Below are 20,373 nucleotides of genomic sequence, written 5' to 3' on the forward strand. Positions count from 1 at the left end.
CCCTTCCCAGCCCTCATTCTGGGGTTGGCAGTGGAGGTGAGGGGATCTTGCTGGAGATCCCTGCATACCTGAGGCCTTCTAAAGGTAAGCAGCTTTTTTCTTTTGTTTCTGTGTGTATGGCTGCTGTATTTGAGCGTATCCTCACTTGCTACAGCCTGGGACTTTGCCTCTTTGCTATCACTGCTGTGCTTTCCATTGCGTTACACCTAAAGAATGTGGAATCCCTCTTACTGCGGTTTTCAATTGTTAAAGTTCAGGTTTTAGTGGAGATGTTTCCTTTTCCTTGAAGAAATGCAAATAAGAGCAAATACTTAATGATCCTCGTGCCTGCGTGCTGAATGAGATCAGCTCTGTGCCCAGAGCGAATGCCTGAGGGTTCCCTTGAGCTGTGCACACAACGTGCCCTGTCACTGAGCTGGGCAATAGCAGTGCCTGGTGCAGGGATGTCACTCATGTTCATTGAGTCAATGGCACAGAAAGAAAGAAGCAGACTGGTGTAGCTCTGATTGCATCTGTAGGGCAGTTCCTAAGGAGCTGCAGGTGGAAGTGATTCCCTCTACAGCTTTAGCCCCGAGCTGGGAAGCAACAGAGCTTGATGACAGGGCAATGGCAGCAGTGAGGAAGTTCTGTGGGCTCTGCTGATGTAGCAGTATGGTTTGGTGCAAGGACACCCACCGCCCTGCAAAGCCCTCACGTTCTCTCCCTGTTTCAGCCCCAGGGAAGCAGCAGTGATGTGGACATACCGTTCCAGGTGGGATTATTGTCCTCACGGTCTGGGGCTCCTGGAATTACCTTTGCCCAAAGCAAAGCCTCCACCTGCGTGCTTGCAAGCCATTAATGCCTAACTAAATGACACCGCTGGAGCCAGGAATGAAGGTAATGCCCACTCGTGTGTTGTTGCTACCTCCTGTTGTGCTGGGGGAGCAGTGGCCTTCCTGCCTCCCACCTGCAGTGTTTGGTTATGGGATGTGAGAATTGTGTCTTAGCACTGAAATTCCTGAGCCTGTAGACCCGAATGCTGCACGTGAATCATATGCTGAGTCTCAGTGGCACTTGCAGTGGAGTGGCATCATTGACGTAATGTTCTGTTTTCCCCTTGAGCTGCTGCTGTGTGTTATGTTTGGTGCTGCTGGGCAGCGGTGTGTGCTTTGGGCAGCTGCTGCTCCCAGTGCTGCTTTGCAGATAGGAGCAACTGCAGGTTGGGGAAGAAAGATAGTAAAGGCCAGGCATGGTGATGTGTGGCACAGAATAGCTGGTGGTGTTTGTGGGCATCCTTTGGTATCTAACAGCAGTGCTGCAGTTGTATGGCTGTTCAGCAAGCAGGCAAGATGTAATGCGAGTGTTGCTCCAGATAAGAGCAATTGCCTTGTAAAGCATAGAGCCCAAATATTGTCACAGAGCAGCAGCATTCCACGTTCCAGGCTGGGTTTTAAGCTGAAGCTCAGTAACAGCTGTCTGTTCAGCAGGGCAAGGTGAGAAGCGTGCTGTGATGCTGTCCTTGGGGTGGCTGTGCTGGGGGCTTCTCTGAGAAACACTGGGGGGAAAGAAATCCTCAAATGAGTGCAGCTGAGCATGTGCTGGGTTACAGTGCTTCCCCAGGGGAACCCGAGCAGGTAGCTGGGAAGGCCAATGTGGTGCTGGGGCTGCCTTTGGAACTGGCAGAATATGAATAGCTAAATGCCAGAAGATGACTCTTATTATTTACTCATTGCTATTTAAAGGGAGTTCTAAGGCAATCAGTACTCCTCAGTGTGCTTAAATAGTCTTCTGTCTCCCATGCTGTGTCAGCCCATGCAAGCTGCAGGCATGAGGTGCAGTCATCCCCTTCCAGCTGCCCGAGCACAGATACAAATGGGATTTACTTTTATTTTTCTCCCCAGGGACATTCAGAAAAAGAGCAATTGGGCACAACAGCCTCTTAATTTCTTTCATTCCCCCTTTCTTTCCCAGGTCAGCTGTGTAGAGGTGAATGGAGCTATTTCTCCTGTGCAGTGATGCTGTGCCACCCGAGCTCCTGCGTAACGCTGAAGCGCAGTGATGGGGACTGTCCCGTCCAGCAGACAGCAATGGATACATAAATATGAGCACAGAGCTGCTGTGTTGGCTCCCCAGGACCACCGTACCCATTATGCTGCAGTTTGACCTCCGGCCAGGCACTTGTAAATGGAGAAACTTCAGAAATAAATGATGTTTTCTCCCCAGCCCCTCCTTCAGCCTCCTGCCTGCTCTCAGTGAAGGATTGCTGCTGCAAACAGAGCAGTCTGAATTAAGCTGTCCTGGCGGACCGCACAGATAGCCCACAGGCCAGAGGTTAAGTGCTCCTGCAACAAAGCACAGGCTGCTCATGGGTCACTGGTAAATACAACAGAACTCCGGGCATTTTTAACCTCTTCCTGCAGAACCAAACCCCACATTAACCCCTCGCATCAGGAAGGGACACCCAGCTCACCTGCAGCGATGCTGTTGGCTCTTATGGGACCACGGGGGGAGCATGAGCAGAGGCAGCTCAGGCACTGCATGGGTTAAGGATGTCCTGACTTCACGCACTGCAGCACTTACAGCTCCCCTGGGCTCCATCCCCTGCTGTGCTCATGGCCAGCTGATTGGCACAGGGTCCCAGGGGGGCTCGAGACCAGAGAGCACGAGCAACTTCTTACAGTGGGAAATCACAGCAGAGCTGCAGTGTGGGCAGGGGGGTGTGGGTCTGCCTCAACAGAGCCATCCCAGTGCGCCTTACCAGCCCACCACTGGGATCAATGCTCATCTCCAGCCACATTTCTTTCAGGCTCCACTACTTTCACACATTCCAAAACACCTAACTTCAGCATTAAGCAACGCTTGCCTTCCATTTCCCTGCCTTACTCTTTATCATTCTGCTCACCGACAAGAAGTTATTATGTCCTATAAAGACAGGCTGTCTCCCAGCTCGTCTGCTTTCACTGTTTGACCCTTGCTGTTCCATCTCAATAGAGAACAGATGCCAAACAACGAGTTACGACTGCTCTGGAGGCACCCAGACAGAAAGGTTCCTGCCTGCTGCTGCCAACCTCAGCCTCTGCACCAACCTTGGGATCTGCAGTTTGCTCCCAGAAGCATCGATGCTCAGTGCTAAACCAGCACTGCTGGAACAAAGGAGGTTGGCAAAATAAATCTGCCCACGTACCATCCACCTACTGTTGGGCACAGAACGGTTTCCATACACATTATCCCGCTGCACAACCTCAGCAGAGCAATTATTAATGAGCAGAGAGACAAAGTCATCCCACACTTCCTCCCCTGCTCTGTGTTCCCAGCTCCCAAAGACTCACCACGTACAGCAAACACCTTTTTAGTAGGGCTCTTCAAGCACACGTTTCTCAACTGTTTCCTTTCCTAAGGCTGCAGTCAAAATTCATTGTAAGGAATTGATCTGGAGCACTCAGCAGTGATCACCAAACATTGGGATTCAGGTCTGATGTGTTTATTTTGGGGGTGTAACACTATAATGTGATGGAAAGCACAGCAATAATAGTCGGGTAGCAAAGTCATAGGCTGCAGCCAGTGAGGATAAGCCCAAGTGCAACAGCCACGGACACTGAAACAAAGGAAGAAAGCTGCCTACCTTTGGAAGGCAGGGATCTCCAGTGAGATGCCCCTCACCTCCACTGCCAACCCTTAAATGAGGGCTGGGAAGGGGTGGATCCTGGCTGCAGCCCTTCCATCACTCAGCACATTGCATGCACCTGAGCTGCCCTGGGCTGGCCCTGCCTTCCCCCCAGGTGCTCCATCACTGCTTCAGGCCGTGACTCAGCATTGCCACTGCAGGGAGACCAATAGAAATTATCAAAGGAAAAATCTAACACCCAAATTCAGTTCTAGAATTCAATCGACAGACTCTTACATGCATTTCTTTTTCGGTCATCCTACCTGAGGGTGCAACCCAAGGAACAGCTTTGGATTTGAGAATATCCGCAGCATCATTTAAACGGAATTTGCAGCTAAAAATCAGAACTCTTTCCCAAGCAGTTGTGACAAGGCAACAGACGGCATTTTCTAGGACAGCATCTGTTCATTCCTGCAGTCTGAATAATTCAGCCAGAATATGGGAGTTCCAGTGGAGCTCAGGAGCCCATTCTAAGGAGAAGCAGAACACACAGTTATACTGAAAGCTGTCAGAGCTTCGTGTGTCCTCCTGCCTCCTCTCCCCTCTGCTCAGACCCATTGGGAACCACCAGGTGAACACAAAGGAAGGCCAGGTCTGTCTCCTGGTCCCCAAAACCAGTGCTCAAACAGCAGTGATTCTTCAGCCATTTCTGTGAGACGTGAGAGAGGGAGAATTTGTGCTTGAGGTCACACTTCAAAGAGGGGAAAAAAGAGAAGAGAAATGACAGACAGAAGGAAGGACAGCTGTGAGCTTCACAGGCTGTTAGTTTTAGGTGTTGTGGAATAGAGTTAAACCCAACACTCAAGCTCCTTTCCTAAAACAAAGCCATTAGAAGTGATACGGCAAATGCTAATTGCAATTAGCAAATTGCTGCCACGGGCTCTTCACATCTTCAAAGTATTTCCAATCTGGCCATCAACAAGAAGTGCACAGTGAAACTGTACCAGGCGTTGAGGTTTGCCTGAATGCCCTCTTATCTCCAACCCACCCATGCTCCAACATGAGGATGTAATGCCAGTCTGTTGTCCCAGGCACTGCCCTGGCACTGCCCCACAGAATCACAGGGGTCAGAAAGGATCTCTGGAGATCACCTCATCCAACCTCCCCTCCTAAAGCAGGTTCCCTACCCAGGAATGCATCCCATGACGCCGAGCTGTGCCTGCCCACCTCACTGCTCACTTACCTATCCCACACCTGCCCAGCTTACTAGCAAGGATGTTCTGGGAGACAGCATCAAAGCCTTGCTGAAGTCGAGGTACACAACACCCACTGCTCTCCCATTTACCAGCAGCCATGGCATCACAGAAGGCTACCAGATTGATCAAGCATGATTCTCTCTTGGTGAATCCATGTTGACTAGTCCTGATTACCTCTTTCTCTTCCAGTCTCTTGGAGACAACATTCAGAATGAGCAGCTCCATCACTCTCCCAGGAACGGAGGTGAGGCTGACCAGCCCGTAGTTTCCCAGCTCCCCCTTCTTGCCCTTTTTGAAGACTGGAGCCACAGCAGCTCTCCTCCAGCCCTCAGGCACCTCTCCTTTTCTCCACGACCTTTCATGGCCATCACTTCTGCCAGCTCCCTCAGCATCACATCGGAGCCCACGGATCTGTGTGTGTTGAGGTTGCCTAGATGATCTCTAGCCAAGTAGATTCTCCTCAGCCAAGGGGAAGTCTTCCTTTCCCGACTCTCTCCTTCTCTCTGCAAAGGCCAGCAGGATCTGGAAGTACCACAGAAGACTCTGGGCAAGGCAGAGCAGTCAATCTCAGTATCAGCACATTTCTTCAAAGATGGGAAGTGAAGGAGAGGTGGGAAAAGGTCTCCCCAGGTTTAGCAGGAACAAAGAGGGAGGCAAGCCCGTGAATAAAGAGAAGAAACAATCTGGAAGTTAAAGTGTTTATTGATGTGTTTAAACTTTGTACATTCCCCACAGACCACACTAAGGAGTTTGCAGGTAAATCTGTGCATAGTGGGAAGAGACATGGAAGGGAAAAGAAAGTAAAGTCACAGGAGAAATAGAAAAAATACACCACAGGTTACCAGAACCTCCAGATTTAAAAAAGCCGTGAGCATTAACACCAACTATACAAGCATTACAAAGACAAGATGGTGAGCAGAACGATACCCCTTTTGTTCTTCTCGGGGCCTTGCATCCAATTTCCCTTAAAGCAGGCAGAATCCCTTTCCCAACTTATCCCTCTCTCCTCTCCCCACGTTCAGCAGCTCCCAAGCTGCTGCCTATCGCAGTGATTTGTCATTCTGGGAAAGACCCAAAGCTGTGCCTACAGCCCAACACCACTGGAAGAGATGCAAAGGCTCAAAGCACTGCGCCTCTTTAACTACTTACCATGTTGGTGAGGCAGGAGAGCTGGGGAAAATTAGAAAGTAGTAGCAAAATGGGCTGTTAATGCCAGGTGAGTACTGAAGGAAACTGGTTGAGAACAGAGGATTTAAATTCAATACCAGGAACTTCCAACTCTAAAGCAGAACTGAATCTGAAAGGGGAATGTGCAGACCCCAGTATGCACAAACCATGTTCTAACATTCCACTAGAGTAACTATAAACAGAGATGCTAGAAGCCTTTTAACTCCTTGCCTCCAGGGAGTCTTGATTCCTAGAGCCCAAACTGCTAAGCAGCAGGGTGCACATCACTGGTGTATGAGGATGGGTTTTTTTTCTTTTCTTTTTTTCCTTTTTTTTTTTCCTCATTATAAGGATTTTTGTTCGTTACCATTCCAAATTCCTTCCTTGTTTATGCTGTCATAGTTCCTATCCCTAAATTAATCTCTTTGCAACTCCCAGCAAAATTCACTTAAAGAAAAAAAAGAAAAAAAAAAAGAAAAAAATAAGAAAAAAATACTGCTTTATATATAAAAGCCTGAATGAAGAGCCACAACTGTCTCCTTTTTACAAGGCTGGCTGGTACAAATGACCCTCAATATACAGGTGGTCTATCAGAAATAAAAATCAACATTTCCCATTTTATATATATAGAGCTTGTATCAGACAACAGTACAACAGAACTGGTATTTTTCAGATTATTAAAAAAAAAAAAAAAGAAAACTACATCTCAGTCAAATATCTGCAATAGATCCATTTTTCCCATTTAAGGAGATTTATATATCATATTGTTATATTATCATTTCTTCACCCATTTAAAAGAATGGAAATTGCAACTCTACAGTAGTAATTATAGTCTTAATGATCCAGGAGTTCTGAATGTAAGATGAAGTCCTCTTGAAGCAACGGTTGGTCAGTAGTTGATCCAAAACGCTGGACCACTTTGGCCCTTCTGCCCTGCTCCTTTCCTGATCAGGGCTGCTGTATCTTCACCTCTTTTATATCTGCATCTGCTCCAGGTATTTGTAAGTGGGGTTCTCATAGCCATGGTTTTGCATCTTGCTCAGATGCCGTTCTTCAGGGGTAAGCATTGGGTCAACCTTTGGAAAGAGAGGATGCTTTCTGGTCAAAGGAGGCACTCAGAAGGCCTTACTTCACAGCAAGACAGTTAACACAATGTTGGATAAATACCCACCAAGCAGGAAACAGAAAAGAAGGAAAGCTACAAAAATTACTTACTCGTTTAACAGAATTCCTCGGTGAGGTGTCAGTGCTTTCTGCACACCCTTGGGATGTTCTCCCCAGATTTCTAATAGGTTATCTAACATGACAAATTTGGGACCCATTTCTCTCATTACAGTGGTCATTATCACTTCCCTCATCAGTTGAGCAAAGGAAGAGCAGCTTTCTCCAGCCTCCATTAAGTTGCCATTAGCAATGTGCATATTGGGAGCTGAAGGATTATGAAAAAGCTGCTTCTCAGTGTTCTGCTGATCACTCTCTTCAGAGTTGCTATATTAGCAGGGAGGACAAATTACTACAGATTGACTGACTGACTCCCCTGCTAAAGATACTGCCTCAAAAGCTCATTTACTGTTAAATCCTATCCTGAGCCAGACAGGGACACCTAATTGAATTCCTTGTGATAAGCGAATACAGCCGTGATGTGACAGGCCCCAGCATGGCACTCTGACAAGTGCTACCTGCATGCTAATATATAAGTGACAAAGATGGCAGCATGGGCAGAGTGAAACCCCATCCAGCCGAGAGCAGAGCAGATGATGGTTTGGCACCTACTGCCATCCTCGCCCCCTACACACAGCATGTGATTCAATGCTGACTATTTTCATCCTCAGTTATGGAGCAGAAGTGGCTTCTCACCTCCACAATTCCATGGCTGATGGTTCCATACTGCCTCTTCCTCAGCATCACCAAGCTGATGACTATCACAGTAGCTATGGCAACAGCAATCACCAACAGACCAATGAGGGCACTGCTGCTGAAACTGAAGTCATCACGAAGCGAGTTGTCATTATCCTGCAAGGAAGACAGCAATGGATCAGGCATAAAAGGAGTGAGGTGAGAGCTGCAGTGCTAACTGCAAACCTAAAAGGAGGCCAGCAGTAAGGTCTTCAGCCAGCTGTGGTATCAAGACATGACAGGACAAGACATGATACGTGGCAGTGTAAATATTTAATCCCCTTCTGTCAAAAGGACAATGAACACAGAATTGTTTCCCCGTTTAGACATTCCGGACAAGCACTGACCCACAGTGCTTTCATAGCCCACAAAGCACTCTTGCAACAAAAGAGTCAAGTTAGCATCTGATGTTTTTACTGTTATCTTTATGCAGAAGTGCCACACTGCATTACGCTCTGCATGACTTCCCAGGGCACTGTCAACACACGGAACCCCTGGAATTTGGTAACATGCGGGAACCAAAATGCAGTGTCAGGGAGTCAGCAAGCACTGGACTCTGTAGCCCTGTACATACCGGCTCATCCACCAGCCCACCGACGCGCTCCGCATTGAAAATCATTTCCTTCACGTCGAGGGTTTCATCAATTACCTGCAAACAGTCACAGAAGCGTTTTATGAAAGGAGCTGTAATAAACAGGTGGGAGAAGGAACATGAAGCCAGACGAGGCTTCTGATGAATACTCGCAAGGGCTCAGAACCACCTACCATTCTACCCTGCTCTCCAAAGCGTGGGATCATCTCCGACTTTTAGAGCCAACCGAGAAAATAACTGCAACCATTTGGAAGTCTGGACTACCTCAAACTGAATTAAAACGTCTTGCACGCAGCACTTCTGTCATTTAACATGTGGCTATAGGACAATCTTGAAAGACGGCTTCCAAAAATCAGCTTTTTCTTTTTCAAGCCAGGCAACTGCTGTAAGGCAGCTGTCACTATGACCTAGTGAATTTGTTATGCTGCAGATAGAGCTACACCTTCTGGATCACCTACCTTGATGAGGCGAGGCCTATCTTGCCATGAAAAGTGTAGGGGAAAGCAGGTGGAATACAACAGCATTTCAGTGTGCTCAGACAGAAAGCTACCTAGCTAAAACAAAGGTACACCAAAGGGTCCCTTCCTGGGAAAGCAATTACTAAATCAGACACTTCACCAGCTCAGACTGCCAAAGATCCACATCTCTCTCCTTCCCTCACCCTCCCACCCTTCTCATGCTAATCAGTATTAAGAGCCTACAATAGTCAGAAAACTGACTCCCCCACACCATATGGACAGTGAATACACTGGCATTCTGTTAGCAGGAAGGAGGAATGAAAACAAGCCACTGCTATTAATTAGTGCCCGCAGCAGGCTTTGCTGTATAAAATAAAGGTGGAGGGCTCACCACATTTTCATCCACTTTCTTCTTGCTGTTAATCACTTTTTCTTCAGTGTCAGACAGCCTATCCAACTCAGTCATGCCAGAACCTGTACCAAAAGAGCAAGACAGGGACCATCAGTCAGCCCTGAGCACCACGTAGGAAGGATTACCTACTCTTTGTAGAGCTGCCACAGCTACTGCATTTAACCGCACGGACCGCTGATTATTAAGCTGTCTTCATGCTGTTGTGTCAGAAGGGGAGCTCATAAGCTATGCTACAGTGACAAGTGATCAGGGAGGTTCTGTTAATGAAGGGAAATGAGGTGGCAATGAGAGAAGCAGACTGGACTCACCAAAACAGGCTGAAGTGTAAATTCAGACACACGGTACTGTTAAGTACTGCTGTTAGAAGTTCCAAGACAACATATAACACAAACTGTGAGCGTGCAGTTCCTTTCTGCAAGTGTCACCCAGGGTCACCACCACCTCAAAGTGACCCGAGATGGCAGCACACGTCTCCTCTCTGCTGGCAGCCAGCACACAGGGAGCGCTTTCAATCGCACGGTCAGCATCACTCATTCTTTTGGACTCAAGCACATCAGCGAGCATCTCAGGAATGAGAATCTCAAGGGCACCCAGTACAGCTCTGTAATGAGCTGCTGCCCCAAATCCAGTCTGAGCCCAGAAATGATAAATCCCAGGGCAAAGGAGGAGCAAAGTACTACACTAGCCTTTGAACCAGAACATCACGCACCCATTTCTAGGCTAGAACTACTAGATGCTGAAAAAGTATCAATGAACAGAAGGCTGCTTTGTATAAAACTGTTTTGATCTCAAGCATTTATAAATAGACCTGATGAGCAACAATTTGATGCAGGATACTCCGACCTACTGTCACATAATGAGTTTGGAGACTGCAAGTTTCCCACTGCCAGCACGCACAACGTAATGTCCTTCACAACATCCACACCTCCCTAAAGCAAAGCAGGAGGCAGGGAAGCTACAGGCGGGTCCCTCCAAGGAGGAGCATGGAGTGGGGGAAATATGACTACAGCACTTAACGTTTTGCAGGTGATTGTGTGCACTTCTTCACAAGCTGCTGAGCTTGCAGGTTGCCTGAGACATGACGTCAACCAGTGCTGAAATTGGCACACGTTCTTTGACAGGATGCAAAGGAAAGGACAGTTGGCTTTACAGCAAGTTTTCACCCTGACAAGCTTTTTATTGCACAAGAATGCCAAGGAAACCGATGTTTCACTCAGCTCCTCCCAAAAGGAGCATCTAGACTTCTGCTGCACTCCCTTTCCCTTCACAGCTCTTTGGAGACTGTAATCAGATTCCAAGCACGGCCACAACTGCCAGTCTGACTTCCCACGGCTGCTGGAGCAGGTCATGTTATTGTGGAAGTCAATGATTTGGATTTTCTGGACAGACTAGACACAAATAGTTTTTAAGAGAACTACTGTGCCAGCTTTTGGCCTATGGCTGCTTCACTCAGTTCTCAGGAGCCAGCACAAAACAGTCTCTGGAGCTGGGAGTTCAGCTGCTGCACTGAGCTTTGCTGTTTGTCACACAGTGCTGTACCCAATAACAGACCCAGTTCTATAGAACTCCAAGGTGCAGTTTAGGTTATATACTTCCTAGGAAAAGAAAGAAAAAATCAACCCACAATAACCACACACACAAAATAAGCAGATCTCCCTGGCAGCCCTTGAGAAATTCAATGGAAAGAGGAAGAAGGGGGAAATGTAGGATGTAACCTTTGTCCCCACATCATCAGAAACTTCCATTTACCTAAGTGGGGAGAAGGACAGCCTATACTTATCATCTTCAAGACAGCACATCAACCAAGAATCCAACTAAAGGCTGTCATAATTCTTTCCAGTGTGGTCAGCACACTGATTTAGTTGTGCATTGCTCCATAACGATGAAGGTGACTTTTGTAAAGAAATACTGGTAATGCAGACAGTATCTAGCTGTCTGGTCTTTACCACATTGCAACGTTATCAGTGCTCACATTAGATGGCTATTAGCAAAATCCTTGGCTTTGAAATTCTGCACAACACAAATGGAACCAAAGGCAGAATAAAACAACTGCTTTAGTCCCCACACGTGCCACTGCTCTGCAACAGCATTCTGACAATCAGCCTTCCACTGCTACTTGGGGAACTGGCTCAGTTAGCAGGTCAGCTGGGCAGGATCATTACCTGAGACTGTATCTCTGACACACAACGTAATTGAACATCAATATTTCCATGCCCCTCTTAGAGCCCAGTCAGCCCCTTTTTAGCCAGACACCGTTACTACACAATCAATAATGAGCTCAAGGAGAAATACATAATCACACGGGACTTTGCTTGTATGGAGAGATGCTACTTGTGAAAAAGGAATGCAGAGAAAACACAGAGAAGGAATCTCCTATTTACCTGCTCCTGAACATATCCCCCATAGTGCCTAGGAGGGCATTCAGCTGGGAAATACAGCCTGGGACTGCTGTGGCACTCAGACCCCCAGCTCAGTGCTGTTGTCAGGTGCAGAACAGCCTTCAGACTATTTAGCACCAGCACTGCCTGGTTTATTTTGGTAAGTGTTGAGTATCTGAGTACAAACGATGAGATATGAAGTACTGCATGGCTTCAGACAGACTGCTAAGCCCACATTTCTTGAGGGCAGAGAAGTTCATCTGTGCATTCTGAGACACCTGCCAGCCCATCAGAAAGGAACACACAGAACCAACTGGATACTCAGACTAGCTTGTTTCTTTAACACTAGGCCTAAACAAGCAAACAGAAAGCTACTAAACTAAATGAGGGCAGGGAAATGAAAATAAAGGTGAGTATGAAACTAAAATGAAGCTATCGAGCACACAGAGAAGGTAGGAGAGTGATAGAAGCACTGTGAGGGAGCAGCTTAGAACCAACCTTTTTTCATTGGATGGTACAAATCCGGCTGAGGATCTAGCAGGAGGGAAAACAAAAACAAAAATAGCAGAGAAAGGAGATTAAGAGAGAAAGGAAAAAAGGCTTGCGCGTGATTTCTGACTCAGACCCTGGGAAAAGCTTTTAGTCTGCAGCTTTCCTTAAGCTCAGGACTCTCTCCAAGCGTTTTTAAAATAAATACACACACACGCACCAGATGTCAACGCCCACTGATAAAAAATAGATAGGTATTACAAGAAAAAAATTCTTGTGTCCCTTCAGAAGGTCACGGCACAAAGACTTACAGGAGAACTTTTTGGTTAAACAGTGACAGTGAATTCCAGAACCAAGTTATACAGTAAAACTTAACACTTCCTGCAAAATGGAAAGAGAGAAAACAGTTTTGCAACGAGCAGAATCAGGAAACCAAGAATGCAGCTCGGTGCAAATCTGTAGCAGCACTACTTCTTCCAAACAGACACAGTGTACACAGGCTGGGGGAACTGCTTTCCTCTTCAGTGACCCCAAGGGATGGAGCATCCCACGCCACTGAGCTGCCCTAGCAGTTAAGAAAGCAGTGCCTATGTTCTGTAAGGCAAGTGAACCCAACTCTTCAGTGCTACATACCTTCGTTTTCAGGCACGGCTGGGAATGTTTTCACCTGGAACGGACGGAAAGGTTTGCCCTCCAGGTGAATTTCTTCACTTTCCTCAGAGCTCACCCTGACATCCACCTGGGATTCAGAAATGGACGATGTGAACTGATCCATGTCTGCACGCTGCTCCTGAAGCAATTCATCTAAAAGGAATAAGAGGCAATCTTAGTCAAACTGTGTGAAGCCTGGCAGGAACAGAAAGGGGCAGATGGTTTGAACTAGCTGATGCAGGGCTGCAAAGCAAACTCTCCTCTGGGCTGCCAGGTTATCTTATCTTGTATGCACTGAGGTCTCATCTGGAATGCTCACTAAAGGTACCCGCCAGAAAAAAATGCAAATAAGAGCCCACAGGCTTGGCCACGGGCTGTGGCAAGAGGGGATTAAAACCCTATTAAACAAGAAAGCTTCTGCTTATTTTTATGCTTCTTTTTTCATCTACCTTTGAATGACATCTTTAATATGCTGACTGTTGTTGACTTTGACATAGAGAATGAAAGTTTTTAGGACAAGCTGTTCTGACCTGCTGTGTTGCAAAACCCACAGAATATCTGCCCTGCAGTACCTGTGTCTACACCCACGTGCTTATTGTTTAGGGCATCCTCAAAGAAGTTAGCAATCCTTCTGCAGTCCTCTGCACTTCAAGGCACAGATCCTAGTCTAACGCAGTGGCAAGGGAGCTGGCACAGAGACACTCACCAATCTCATCCTGGATTTCTTCAGCCACATATGGCACCTTGTAGAGCAGAGATAAGCTTTGATTCATCCGCTCCTCAATCACACGGAGATGTGTCATCACCTACAAACATACATGAATGCGTTGGAGTAGACAAAGACTGCCAGTCTCTCTATTGGTACCAATACTCCACTTAGTTAGTAAAATACCTACTACTAGAGGAATTGCTATGACAGACAGCAGAATGGGACCATTCTGTTGGTCCATCTAGTCCAGAGGGAGAGAGAAAGAAAGAGAGGAAGAGGGAGAGGACTCAGCTGATTTGCACTGTGAGCAGCTCTCCATTGGAAGCTCTGAAGATAGCTGTTTTCCATATCCCAGATACGGTCATAATTCATTTCATGCTGCAACTTCAAGTAGTGCTTTATTAAATGGGTTATCATTCCCAACTACTAGAAAAGATTAGTGTAGAGGGAGCATACAATATTATTTATCCTCTGTTTTCAGAACAAAGGTGCCTTTCAGAACGAAGGATACACCACACATTTCTTGTACCCACTACACCCATTCACTGGCAACAGCTTTCTCCCTTCATTTGAGAAATAAATTCAACCTCAAATCACGTTCCCTGGTGTATCAAATTCTCCAGTGAAGTCAAGCCTGACCTGCAGAGGGTGCTGCATAATCAGGGATCATGCAGACCAAGAAACACATTAATACAGACAGCCAAATGTTGGAGAAAGCTAAGGAGTTGAATGGACCTCTTTTACAGTCTAACGTGTACCTGACCTTTTAGAGCAAGGATGAAAGCAATTTAATTTTACATGTGGCAGCTTGTCAGTCAAAGGAATCGATTGAGGAGCTTAAAGTGCATCTGAAAAGTAAAGCGAATGGAAATTGAACTGTACCACCCACATCCCTCACATGTCGATTTGTTGACACTGCAGCCTTCAGAATGAATTAAGGACTGTTTAGGTTTCAGCTTAAGAATACAGTTCACACACTCCCTCTTGGGCTTTGGCAGCTTCAGAACAAAGGGTCAGGACAGACTGCGTTTGATATGCTAAGTTCTCTCTGAGAATGCTACTGCATATTCTTTATCACAAGCCAAACAACAGTTTGTAAACATCACAATTATTATCAATCTTTCCGAGGACACGCAGCTCAAGAAGAAAGCAAGAATCAGTGGTAGAAAAGCAAAGAGACAAGACTTGAAGGTATACCACTAGCCTTGAAAGAAATGAAAAGGTCTTGAAAGAAATGAAAGTGCATGCAGAGATGACCAACTCTCCAACACATAATTTCACGGGTACTCAACTAAAGGAAACACAAAGACGGTCCTAATCCCTAGACTTCCAAGGCAGTAGAACCTCAGCCCTCAATTTCTTTCAACACTGAGTCATGCACTGAAGAAAACTGCAGAGTATCTGATGGCAGGCAGCATGCATACAGAATGGGAGATCTCCACACAAGCCTATCAAGTTGCTATAGTACCCAGCAAACTAGCGTGAGGACTTGACGCATGCCTGCTGGAGCCTCTGCTGGGCTACAATGCCTGCCTTGATAGAAACATTCTTATACCTGAGATTTCATCTGTGCAGCCTTTTCTGGGTCAACTGCCAGGACATGCTGGTAATGGCGGATGGTGTGCAGACGGTCCTTGTTCTCAGCACGAACGTAGCGCTTCAGAGCTTGCACAATGCGGTGGGGCTGTAGGATTTTGGGGATGGTGGGAGGGAAGAGGTCAAATCCACTTGATTCAAATCAAAATCGCTACTGAAATACAGCATTTGAGAAGTGAACCTGCTTTGCTACTGGACAGACCTGTACAAACCTCTTATATAATACCTTCTTACCCTACGTCTGTTTGATTCAGAACGCTGTGCCTTACAAGCACTAAAGAAAGCAGAGTGACTTTAAGTAGACAAAGAATAGAGTGAGTCGATAAGGAGACTCACAGCTTGGTCTTCAGCAGGAACGGCCACAATGGAGAAAGCTCTACTGAGAACTTCTTCCTAGCTTCTGACCCAGCAGGTCACAGTTTCCTCGCGAAGGCATTCCCACCCTTCCCTCCACCCAGCACTACCCCACTGTAAAACAGCATTGCGAAGGAACTCACTCGTGGTGGGACAGCTTGCAGGGCAGCCAGGTAGTTCTCCAGAGCAATCCGACGGCGATCATTCAGTATGGCTTCCACACGAGCCAGGTGAGTCTCCACAAGCTGCTGCTTCTCACTTGCCGCCTCTTTCTCCAGAGATTTAACCATTGCCTGGAAGTGCTGGAACAAAGAAAACAGAGGCTCCATAAAATGTTGCATGCTTCAGGATCACATTGCATGTCCTAGACATTTACAGCAGGAGAGAGGGGAACTGACAGTTGATGCAGATTTCATATCTGTGAATTAACTACTAATAATTTACCTTCCAAACTTCCTAAACAACCCATTTTGAAGGTCTGAAGAGGGCTCACGGCCTTGCAGATGAAGATTATTTTGGTGCTGAGGGACCAAGACTACGCTGAACAACTGATATTAACTCTTTCCCTCAACCCCTTGTAATACAGGAACAAGATTGACCCCTTCATTCTAGAGCTATTAATCTGAATCTGCAAAAGTCAAAGGTATTGCACAGGGAGTTTTCATCAGCACACCTTCAGAACAAATCTCTGCACCTTCTGGTAGAAAGGTCAGAACCAGAATCTCCAAACAAACCAGAAATGTTCATAAAGCATTGTAATGTTTCATCAGAGACGATGGAAAACTCTTTTGGACTTGTACTGATTTCAAACAGCAGCTTATGCTGAACAAGGTGGAGAGAGACCCGTGTTCCAGGATAAATCCAAATTGGGTTTATAATCCAGTCAGTCACTTACTTGTATACTGGTTTGAGGGAACTTGATCTGTTTCCCATTGCCAGGAGAGTCTGCCTCTAACAATCCCATACAAAGCATATTCCTGATTAACTTCATCATCGAACTGAACTCTACTCATAAGGCAGGAGATTGGCATTTTGGCAGCAAACCAGCTTTATCTGCTGTCTAAGTGGTTTTCACTGCCCAAACAGGAAATGTGTGCCCAGAGCACCAGGGCCAATCTGAACAGGGCTGTGAGGTCGCTGCTCAGTGCAAAGCAGGCTGAAGGTCTGAAGTTACAATTTGGCTCTGATGGTGCTCTGCTCTGGGGGTGAGACAGCTTCCTCCTACTTGGCTTAAGAATGGACCTGGCACAGTATGGGATCATCTCCAGCTTCTAGAACAAAACATGCAATTGAATCGAATCTCTTCTAAAAGGCAACTGCTGACAGAACAGGAAAGCTGCTCTTCCATTTCAGTCATTTTTTGGCTTTGAATATTGGTATCTCTCGCTTAGTTTATTGACAAGATGAAGGCCAAGCACCTGCAGCTTTCTTCTTTAGGCCCTTCAACTCTTACCTGAATGAGAGTCTGTCTTTCTGCCTTGGGGAGATTTACAGCTTGGTGCTCTGCCTCCTCCCATTCCTTTTTCACCTAGGCAAGAAAAGGACAGAGCAGATCAACAAGACAGACATTTATATCTGATCTTCAGAGAAGAGATAATCTAACTGCCACGCTGTGGCCACACTGTAAGAGACTCACAGAAGCCAATGACTGGAAAGAAACTCAGCCTGCCATTAGTTTGATCAGAAGCAGAAGGGCAGCAGCCACGCAGTGCAGTACAAAAGGCCAAAGCCAAATGCTCACCCGATCCATGCGGTTGTGGTGCCTGACCTCCAGCTGCTCCTTCGCCTTCTGGAAGCGGGCATGTTCATTGTCATCAGCAGGGGTTTCGAAATACACATCCACATCATCAGTTGGCACTGCAAAGAGAGGGCAGGGATAAGTGGAGGTACAGAAAACTGTGATCCTGGATTGTAAAAGACAGGTAGGGAGAGAAATCTCCATGCCTGCAGAATTAACAATCCATCAGGCGGAGCCTGCTGAACCACCACCTACCAGGAGTCCATTTTTCTATCTCTAAGCTGCCAATTCACTGCACAACATCAGTCAGTTACGTCAGCCCAAACACACAGTAATGCACTGTGACAACCAGCACCTGTTTGGTCTTCTCGTTAGTTCTGAGACCAGCACTATTCAGCTGCAGGAGCAGAGTGACTTGCACTGCAGAATAAAGAACTTGTGTTCTTTTCCCTTTCCCATTGGCTCTGGATAGTTCATATGACATTTTGTGCATTAGCTGCTCACTGACAAGCTGGCTCCAGATACCATTAACGTGATTAAGGAGCTCGACAATAGATCTGCACAAAACACTACCCAGTATTTTAACACTTCAAACCTACCTTCTGTAGCAGATGCACCATACAGGACTAACAGGCAATGATATTAGACAAGACAGCAACAGAAGGAGGCTCAGTGAGACAAACTGACTTGTCCAATAATCGGGACAATTTGCATCTTCATGACATTCAAATCCAACAAGGGGAGAAATAGGATTTCAGAACTGACAGTTTCGAGCTACTGCAAAATCCACAGCGGGAGCTCTGTGCTCCATGCACCGCAGTGAGGAAACACTGAACCAGGTTTCTGTGCTACAGTTTTAGACATACCACATCCCAGAGCCCTTTCTGAAAGGATCTATGGCAAACAGGACGTGCTCTGTCACTGCCCTTTAACAGACAGGGAGCAGAATGGGAAAGCTAAGGTACCCTTCAACCATTTTGTTAACATGGGCAGATAAAACCTCCAACACTTCACTGGAAGACAGCCTGCTTCTGAGCAGAAGTCACCTTGTGCTTTAGCATGAATGAAGGGGAAGAGTTTAGCAGGCCCTGGACAACACAGACCTTCCCCTTACTGGGGAGGGAGAAGGGGAAGAATTACTGCATGAAAGAATGGCAACATACAACATAGGCATTATCCCTGTGTGCAAGGACAATGCCAGACCTGCATGGCATTTCTGAACCAGGCTCTGACTCTCTTTCCAGCCCCAAATCCCTCTGTAACAGGACAAACTTTTGTATAAAAAGCTCCTGACATCCACATCTTTTATTTCACCACTTCAGTTAGATCAGCCCAATCTAAAGCACTTGCATGAAGCCCATTTTGTAAACAGGATTATGGCTGTATAGTCAGACTGCCAAGCCCCAGATAACACAAAAAGCCTTTCAAAAGGCTTTAATGGTAGCTGAAGTGGAAGTGCTGGAGTTCAACAATAAGATTAATAAGGAGGTTAAAATGTTTTTGGTAGTTTTATCATCTGACATAAAAGCCAGTTGAAATTGGTGCCAAAAACCTCAAGCTCTCAAAAAATGCAGGGATTGAATCGTGATTCATATTTCAAACCGAGCTGAAAGTGGGAATCTGAATTCTGTACTCCTTCACTGATGTTCTCTGAAAGTGTAATAGCAAGAGAACGCCTACCTCCAGGAACAGCGAGCAGCAGCCTGCTTTTCAGGACTGACTAGTCAAACACATGCATGGCAATGTGACTGGGGAAAGAGAGTGCTTTCTTCCACAGATTTGGGAAAAAAGCCATTATGCAAAAAGGCAAGCTAGGTGCTTCCACAACGAGAGGTGAGAGACAGCCCCTGGTTCTGCTATAGATCCAGAAGATAACCAAGCCCTTGGTAAGAGCCGCAGACCAATGGTGAGCACAGACAGCACGCGACCAGAACCGCTTTCCCCCACGGAAGTCAAACCTAAAGACCTCGAGAAGCAGAGACAAGAGGAGACTGCTGCAAAAGGACAGACACCAGAACCAAAAGGATGGGCTGCACACGGATCCTCTCTTGACCTAGACAAGGAGGAGGAGACACCAAACGCCAGACAGACAGTGGCTAGCTGCAAAGGGGCCAGTGGGAGGCAGGACTTACTCATCTTTTTACACACAGCCATACAATACTCCTCTGACTCAAAATTGTTCCTGTTGCCTCCGCAGCCTCCATATATAAAGCGAATGCATTTTCTCTTGTTAGAGTCGAAGTACCAACGAGGCATCACAGCCCGGCAGGGCCCTGTCATCGCCTCCTGGGAGCAGACAGCTGTGTGGAGACGGGGTAGAACGTGAGCTGGTGAGGAGCACAGGCCGTGCCGAGCAACGTACAATGCAGTGGTGGCTCTGGTTCACACCCCTCCTTCTGGACACCTGGGCTCGGCATTGCAGTATGAGCCCTTCACCAAAGGGCTCTGTCAGTTGGAGGGGGATTCTTAACATTTAACAAGTGTTCACCACCAGGACTGCAAGGGAAAGGCCTACAATGCTGCTTTGCAGCAAACACATAGCAGTGGGCTACCCAAGCCAGAGTCTCAACATGCAGCTTCCATCTGCAAGAGTAATTTCACATTAGGTAGCGCTAGGATCAGCAAGGATCAATTTTGCTGATGCCAGAGTTATGTCTTGGGTATCCCAATGGTAGGGCCTGAGCTGTATAAAACCAGCATGATGGAGAGAAAACCCATTAGGGTTGCTTAACACATTCAGCGACGTCCTGTTCCACTGCACTCTGCCTGGACAGATGCTCAGCGTCTCACAGGTGAGGTGTAAAAGCAAGTGAAAAGGCAGGCTAAGCACATGGAACATGATCGCTGTGGCAATTAGAGCTGTTAGATTTTTAAAGCTATGCACTAGATACTGAAAGTCCAGATAGCCATGGCAAGTGGGCTGCTTCACAATAAGCAGGCAACGTAAGCTGATGGGTTATTTTGAGGCAAGAGAACAGATATGCTGTGTAAGTCAGCAACTGTACATGGTGCTTCAAGAAAACGGACTGTGTACCCCCAGAACAGACACTCCAGTTAAACTGTTCCAAATCTGCTTCAACATCTGCAGATCTGT

At 46.7% G+C, this 20,373-nt stretch overlaps 1 protein-coding gene across 8 annotated transcripts in view; it reads right to left on the reverse strand.

The window, feature by feature from the left end:
* Positions 1-5,523: 5,523 nt before the first annotated feature.
* Positions 5,524-20,373, reverse strand: part of APLP2 (amyloid beta precursor like protein 2) — a 41,187-nt gene continuing 26,337 nt past the window's right edge. Inside the window, exons 7-18 of one of the 8 annotated variants that reach the window (XM_040652046.2) lie at positions 19,412-19,579; positions 17,283-17,398; positions 16,995-17,069; positions 15,685-15,843; positions 15,147-15,275; positions 13,589-13,688; positions 12,865-13,035; positions 12,241-12,276; positions 9,347-9,426; positions 8,477-8,551; positions 7,864-8,019; positions 5,524-7,082 (exon numbers count right to left, since the gene is read on the reverse strand). In XM_040652046.2, the coding sequence (XP_040507980.1) occupies positions 6,981-7,082; positions 7,864-8,019; positions 8,477-8,551; positions 9,347-9,426; positions 12,241-12,276; positions 12,865-13,035; positions 13,589-13,688; positions 15,147-15,275; positions 15,685-15,843; positions 16,995-17,069; positions 17,283-17,398; positions 19,412-19,579 (1,367 nt within the window). In that variant the 3' untranslated portion in view covers positions 5,524-6,980. Of the gene's footprint in view, positions 7,083-7,863; positions 8,020-8,476; positions 8,552-9,343; positions 9,427-12,240; positions 12,277-12,864; positions 13,036-13,588; positions 13,689-15,146; positions 15,276-15,684; positions 15,844-16,994; positions 17,070-17,282; positions 17,399-19,411; positions 19,580-20,373 lie in introns of all 8 variants that reach the window. The other 7 variants (NM_001006317.4, XM_040652050.2, XM_040652049.2 and 4 more) reach the window with 7 other exon arrangements.

This window comes from Gallus gallus, chromosome 24, assembly GCF_016699485.2.
Source record: "Gallus gallus isolate bGalGal1 chromosome 24, bGalGal1.mat.broiler.GRCg7b, whole genome shotgun sequence".
In the NCBI taxonomy this organism is placed as follows: domain Eukaryota; kingdom Metazoa; phylum Chordata; class Aves; order Galliformes; family Phasianidae; genus Gallus; species Gallus gallus.